General features: G+C 41.4%; 2 protein-coding genes across 3 annotated transcripts in view; both read right to left on the reverse strand.

The window, feature by feature from the left end:
• The window catches only part of LRRC39 (leucine rich repeat containing 39), a 16,438-nt gene extending 15,146 nt beyond the window's left edge, over positions 1 to 1,292 (reverse strand). Inside the window, exons 1-2 of one of the 2 annotated variants that reach the window (XM_015413358.1) lie at positions 1,183 to 1,292; positions 629 to 976 (exon numbers count right to left, since the gene is read on the reverse strand). In XM_015413358.1, coding sequence (XP_015268844.1) covers positions 629 to 753 — 125 coding nt within the window. In that variant the 5' untranslated portion in view covers positions 754 to 976; positions 1,183 to 1,292. Of the gene's footprint in view, positions 1 to 628; positions 1,004 to 1,182 lie in introns of both variants that reach the window. The other variant, XM_015413357.1, reaches the window with a different exon arrangement.
• Positions 1,293 to 4,748: 3,456 nt separating this feature from the next.
• Positions 4,749 to 7,187, reverse strand: part of DBT (dihydrolipoamide branched chain transacylase E2) — a 22,079-nt gene continuing 19,640 nt past the window's right edge. Inside the window, exons 10-11 of the mRNA XM_015413340.1 lie at positions 6,938 to 7,009; positions 4,749 to 6,729 (exon numbers count right to left, since the gene is read on the reverse strand). Coding sequence (XP_015268826.1) covers positions 6,562 to 6,729; positions 6,938 to 7,009 — 240 coding nt within the window. The 3' untranslated portion in view covers positions 4,749 to 6,561. The remainder of the gene's footprint in view (positions 6,730 to 6,937; positions 7,010 to 7,187) is intronic.

Here is a 7,187-nt window from a genome sequence, read left to right on the forward strand (position 1 = left end):
CTATACAAGAGAGGCAGAGTTATGCTACTTCAGTCTGCTGCTGTCTGAGACCTCATGCCAAAAAATGTCTTTCTACTTAATAACTGCTGCCTGGGAGAATTTAACTGGAGATGTCAGAGATTTCCCATTAAAAACTACCCGCAAGAAAAGTTCTACCTCATTTTGCTCCCTGCTATGCTAGTTGTCTGCTGGCAGGGAGAGAGGAATGTGGGTATTACACAGGGGAGCATTGTGAAAAGTGTCCTCCCACCTGCAGTCTGAAGTGGTGCAGTCTTTTCTGTCACCTTATTCTGCTGCATGTGTGGTCCACGCTCCTAAAAAGGCAGCTCAACAGGGAAAAAAATTGATCTTGGAACTTAGAAACTGAACTGTCTGCTCAGGGAGTGGATATATTGGCTAGAACATAGGACATTTGAGTTTAAATCCCCATTTAGCTGTGAAGCTTACTGGGTGACATTATTTCTCAGCCTAACCTACCTCACAGGGTTGTTGCAATATAAAAGGGTAGGACTGAACCCTGTATATGCCACCTTGAGCTCATGGGAGGAAGGAAGGAATAAATGTGAAACAGAAACAGAAATCAGATTCTAAAGATGCCTAGGTCTTTTAACTCATAATAAGTACCTACCTCCCTGTAGCTCTCTGTCTGAATTCCCTTTCCTTCCGGAGTTCTGCATTTATTTTTTGGATTCTGACTTCCCAGAGGGCCTTAACAGCAGTAAACGAGTCAACGCAAGCTGCTGTTTCAGTCATGACTCTTCAACATTCTGATTCAGTGTCAGATTTGGGTTGTCTGCATTGCTCTTCATTGCTTCATGTATCAGAGAGGAAACCCTGATGAAAGCGTCGGAAGTGTCGTCCTTGATCTCTCCAGACTCACAACTGATTTTCGGTAGGAACATTCGCAGCGAAAAAGAGAGGCAAGCCAGAAAGAAGCTCTGCTTCCAGGAACTGGTGGAGCCTCACATGCAGACTTCTATGCTCAGGCAACATAAAGAGTCACCTACAGAAAAATATTATTTTTTGTTTTTCTTTTCTAATAAATGCAATTACACTATGAAACAACCATTTCAGAAAATCACTCTCAATTTTAGCCACAGCCAGCGCCCTCTATGTGTCAACAAATCCCTTTGTCAACACATTCACCTCTGGGTGTTCAGAAGCATTTTATTAACTACTTACCTAAATAGCTGGATGTATTAGCTGGTTTTCCATGGCTTGCTGATTTCTATGCAGCAACAGAGAGAGGTCATGAATCTTTACCACTTTGCTAAAGTCATTAACAGCTCACACATGGCTTTGACAAGAGTGAAATGTGACTCCAGCGGAGTTCTAATTTTAACATGTGACTCTTGCTGGGAATAGCAAGTGTGGCCACAGCCAGACTGCAATGTCCCCAGAAGTATTAATCTTTTTTTTTTCCAGGATTTTGTTCTGCTTTTGCAAGTCAAGAATAAGTAGACTATGTGGGATCAAGAAAAAATATGTAATATTACTGTAGTTATGCTGGTGACATGAATTTAGGACAGAAAAGCTAGATTTTTTTTATAAAATATAACACACCACAACAAGAATTGTAAATTGCTTTATTGAAAAACATATTATCAGTGAGCTTTACCTGGAAAGGTGGAAAGACATCCATTTTAAAATTCTTTGGCCTATTATGCATGTGTGTGTTTCCCCTTGCTTTCCCTGTGCATGCCCGTTGGGTTTTCTATGTTGTTCTGCATTGATTTTTCTCCCTTCAGCGCTCAGTTTGCTTTCTGGTTTCTGTTTCCCCGGGTTTCCTGAGAGTGCTGTGTGCCAATTTCCCCCTTGCTTCGCTTCCAAGCCAAAGATAATTCAAAAGTGTTCAGATTCCCTCAGATTTCCCCCCACCCTTTTACTGCCCCTCAAAGGTCACTCCCCCACCCACACTATTGTTCTACCCACTCTGCACCTTCCACCATCCTCCCCGTCATCAGTGTACAAACTCTATTTTCCCCTCGTTTTAAAATTTGTAATTTTTTTAACAAGCGGCATGCGTCTAGCGATGTGACTATCACTAGTCTCGTATCACTGAATTAAAAAAAAATTAAGATGACAGGGGGAAGTTTAAAAGGAGCTGTACGAGGTTTAGTTCCCTGCTGATATTAACCTGGAAGGGGGATTGGAGAGGAGGCAAATGGCAGTGTCCCCAGTGCAAAAAAAGAAGAAGAGAATTTCAGTGCCTGATGCAAACAAAATTAGGGGGGGGGAATCTTCAGCTCAGAAAGAAATTCACATGAGAGAGACTGGGAGGTAAAGACTAAAGCCTTGAAAACATTTTTCCTTTCATGCTTTAGTGAACAAAGTTTGGAGGGGGACCAGTTTGGCAGTCTCTGGAAGCCTAACATTAAAATGGCGGCTGAGCTGCATGGACCTTCTGCAAACTGCCAAACTTAAAAATCACTTGGGATTGATCCATTTGGAGGACAGAGTACAATCTGCACAGGACAGGCTTTAAAAAACTGTCAAGATTGCAACCAGTGTGCAGTACCACATTAGAGAATCACAAAGAGGAAACCCCACAAAGTTGCAAGGAAAGGCAGGAAATTAGCGTTACTATGCAGTTGCACTAGGGCAAAGTACCTTTTTCAATTTAGTGGCACAACACTAAAAAAGCTCTCTAGAGCTTCTGTCAGAGGGCTCCCCCCCAATACTAGGGCAAAGTACCTTTTTCAATTTAGTGGCACAACACTAAAAAAGCTCTCTAGAGCTTCTGTCAGAGGGCTCCCCCCCAATACAAGTTGCAGCCCTATGCAAAGCATGGAGGAGTTGTATCTGACTTTGCGCAAGTGCGCACACACACATGTATGTTGCCAACAATCACAGCTTGTAGTGCCAGTGGGTCCTACCATGCATTCTGTACACTCAACACGTTCCCCCATATTATGAGATAATGTGACTCCCATTTTCACAGTGGCTGATAACCCAGCAGAGAACCCCCAGTACTTGGCAATATGGAAAGTGGGGATTCACAGCTGCTTGTCAGTTTCAAAAAAAAAATCTTGTCAGTGTCAACATTGTGTGTCCCCCGCCCCTTTGCCTTCCTTCCTTTCTGTTCTTTTATTCAACAAAAACTAATGCTAAAATGCATGCACAAAACCTGAACTAGGAGGATTTAAATGGAAGGTGCTTGTTGGATGCTACTGCGCAGCTGCTGTAGGGAGATTGCATAATTTTTTTAAAAACTTTGGACATCACCCCCCCACACACAAGTTGATGTTCCAGCCAATTTAGATATGTGCATTTTAAAAAAATTTAGCTGCAGAATAAATACACCAGAGGAAAAAGAATGGTGCATAAGGTGGGCACAGAATCTAAAGTCTGAAAATCCACAGTAAAATGTGCATGTGTAATAGGCCTATGATAGCCCAAATTCTTTGCTTTGTCTGGGTGGCAGGCTTGGAGCAAAAGAGGAGTGGTTCATAACCTAAAGTACACTCAGACTTGAGATCTTGAGGGGGTAAGAAAAGGCCTCTGTAGGGCTACTACACTGATGAGGGTCTTCATACCCTCCCCCCACAATATGCCCCTAGAGTAGGGAAGAAAAAACAACTCTAATCCTCTTCCTTCTTCCCCATCTCCTGTTTCTCCCAAGTTCTAGTGCAAAACAAAGGAACATAAACTAGGACAGTATAGACTTCACAATGGAGGAGAGAACTGAGCCATCACAACTGAGGCATACTGCCAATGTATATTTATTTATTTAATTTAAAACATTTATTAGCTGCCTTTCTACCTTGCAATACTCAAAGTGGCTTACAATATGAATAAAAGTTATAAAATATAAAAAAACAACTGTTAAAAAACTCAATTAGGACGGTCAATAACTAAAAACTAAATTAGTCAAACATAGTCCTAATAACTGTCTTCAGCTGTCTCCTGAAGACTGAACGTCCCTGGGGGTTATTTATTTATCGAATGAATGGCAGAGTTACACTCAAGAAGCATACAATAATTTAAAATACGTAACCCAGTTGATATAATGCCTGTGTAGACCAATTGGGCAATCCCCCTAAATGCTAATATCTAAGTTTTCAGTCCACTCAATCACAGCTGGGGAAGAGTTCAGTGCTCCATCATATCACCCTGGAAAGCAGGGCGCTCACATTCCTGTGACAGATGGAAAATAGTTTGGCAGGCTGCACCACAATCGCATTCAGATCCTGGTATTTTGCTGCACTTAAACAACAGGCCTGCACAGCTACTAAAGCTTGTTCATATTCTATGACCTGTCTTCCATACTTTATTTGGCAAGTCAAATCCTGCCTTATGTTGGTATTTATCAGGTTATGGATCTCAGGTGAAACTGATTGCTCCATGTTCACAACCATTCATTCCCCAGATTGAAATTCTGTGATTGCAGGATTTGTGCAGATCTTATTGCTGGGTGTCAGGATCTTAGTATGGATAAGCCTGCATCAGCCATGTCTTTGTGGATGGGCAACTCTCTTGTTTTCAATTATCTTTCTATATTCATGTTCTATATTCAATCCACCTTTTCATAGTTATGCAAATAGACCCAAACAGTTGCGTTCTCACAAACAGACCATGCTGTGTGGCCTTCTCATACCTGTGCATAAGGATTTATGTTCTTGGAGGCTCCAAAACATTTTAAGATCCCCAGATAAAAGTCTAAAGCCACAGAGGTTGTAATAAAACAAGCTTTATTCAAGAAAGGAAATCAAAATAAAATTATACAATATAATTAATGTTTAGATCAGCCAAAATTAATAGAAAGCTTCTCATGGCGGTACAGGAGATGCAAGCAGTTGCTGACCTCCCTCATTCCCATGGTCCACACAGCAACAGATACAGAGACAGGCACTCCAGTCTGATCCATCTATACATGACAAAGCTTTGTGTTTGTTGCGCAACAGGAGGCTTCTGTATCACACCTCCAATGGGACTTTTGTGCCTTCCAGATGTATGCTGGCTCTTTTCTGCTTACGATCACAGCAGGAAGGGAGGTGGCTGTAGCGCCCCCCCCTTCCTCAAGCTGCCCCATGGAACAGCTACGGTATTCAGTCCTTTCCATTGTGACACCTAAATGTAGCCACCTAAGCAACTTAATGGCAACATGTTGTTCACCCCCAAGACTTACCTCGACTTTTCCCCATCAAGGTCATATCTCACATTTTCTTTGCATTACAGAGTCTATTTACCAAGAAATTTAGCTTGCGGGGAGCAAGTAGCTATATGTTGTCTACAAGCATCGGCTTGGGTCTTGCAGATCTGTTTCACACTCCTCCAGCCCAAGAAGCCTTCCTCCAATGCAAAAGGCCTTTTTTTGGCCATTAACAGAAAGCTCCTGGTGCCAGAAGAAAGTACCACCACTAGCATCACATACCTGTGGGATCCAACCCAATATCTTCTGACAACTGATGCTATGTCCACTCTTAGAGAAAGCACTCACCAGTGCATTTAAATCTACAAGACAGCATGCAGGGGAGAGGGAGGCAAAGAGCGTGAAACCCAGTACTGTAGTGTAAAAATCTTTTAACTGATGCTAGCTACCATTTTCTTTAATCCCAATGGTTTTTCCAGGGAATTTTGAACAAGGGTAAGTATTCATTTTATTTATTTTTAAATGGCCTTTCTACTATTGTATACCTCTCCTCCTTTCTTATGACCTTCTAGTAGCACCTTCGGGTACACATTCATATGGACAGACGTGATACACAAGCTGGCCATTGGCAAACTGCATGATGACTAAGTGCCACTGGTGAATAAGTGCACCTGGTGAATTCACAATGATGAATAAGTGCACCTGTTTTTTTTGGCCACTGTGTGATAGTGTTGGACTGGATGGGCCACTGGCCTGATTCAACATTGGCTTCTCTTATGTTCATATGTAAATTGCCACAGCCTTATATGCGATTGCCCGCTTCATATTTTATATGGGTATACAATGTAGGTATACATGGTGTCTAGGCATTATATAATTAACTTCAGTAATTAATGGTGTGCCCAAGAATTATTTTAGGTTCAAAGAATACTTTAAAAAATAGAAAAACAAAAGTTAGGTTAGAGAAAAATCCATCACAACTCTTTCAGGAGAAGCACAGAGACATTTTGTATTTTTGTGATTTGTGCGTTAATTGCATTAGATATAATATCTTTTTATGTTTCATCAAAAAGAAAGTCTTTCCCCCCCAAACAGTTAACATAATTAATTTTCTAAGCAACGCAGGCAGTTGAAACAAAAGTATTGCAAGTAACAGCAGCGTTCTTCTGGTAATGTCAGTGTAGAGGAATACAGTACTTTTCTCATCATTAAAAATTTCCCACTGCCCTACTCAGGAGCCATCCTGACCCATAACCTATAGCAGCCCCTAGCCAAATAACTTACAGCTAAAATACTTATTTGAACAGACTGTAACAGGTAAATCAATACACTGACTGGAGGTCTAAAAGGACCAATCGGTCTCAAAATGTCATAGTGAATTATGAAATGTAGTATTAAGGACACTTGCTAGCATAGCTAGCTTGCTATCACCCCCAAATTAAAAGAATGTGACTGGCTATTAGGCTTCATTACTTAAGATCCAGGAGCATGGAAGCAGGGTTCTCCAAGTAAGATTTCCACAAGTTAGAAAACCGGGCCATGGTTGCACCATCAATAATCCTGTGATCAGCAGACCAGCTCACGTTCATTATCTGTGCTTTAAATACTTCACCTGCACTGTTAAATCGAGGAAGGACCTAGAAATTGGGGAACAAAAGAACAGGATCCATGTCAATGCTACAGAGATGGCCTGTGCCAGGGTGGCGGGGAGGATCTCGCTGCTTTAATCTAATTGGCACCCTCCCAAGAAAAATTTCCTGGCTATGGGGCTGTATAAAACTACTAGATCTTTCATTTGGCAAATCTTACCATTACAACTGAAACTTCAATTAAAAATCAACATACTTGTACTCTTCCAAGAGCTCCAATGGCTACTTCAGGAGGTAGTATCACTGGCTTGGCATAGGTACCACCGATCTAAAGCTGCAACAGACAATTACTAAACTAAAATCAAAGAAATGATCCACTGTTTGACCCTTTCCTATAGATGCAGTTAAGCAAGAGGCATAGAGCTCCACCAAGCCTTCTTCTCTTTTATAGTTTTGTATCCTACTCAAACAATACTCATAAGAACATAACAGACGCCAATGTTGGA

The sequence above is a fragment of the Gekko japonicus genome, unplaced genomic scaffold (genome assembly GCF_001447785.1).
Source record: "Gekko japonicus isolate JY-2015 unplaced genomic scaffold, Gekko_japonicus_V1.1 scaffold70, whole genome shotgun sequence".
NCBI lineage: Eukaryota > Metazoa > Chordata > Lepidosauria > Squamata > Gekkonidae > Gekko > Gekko japonicus.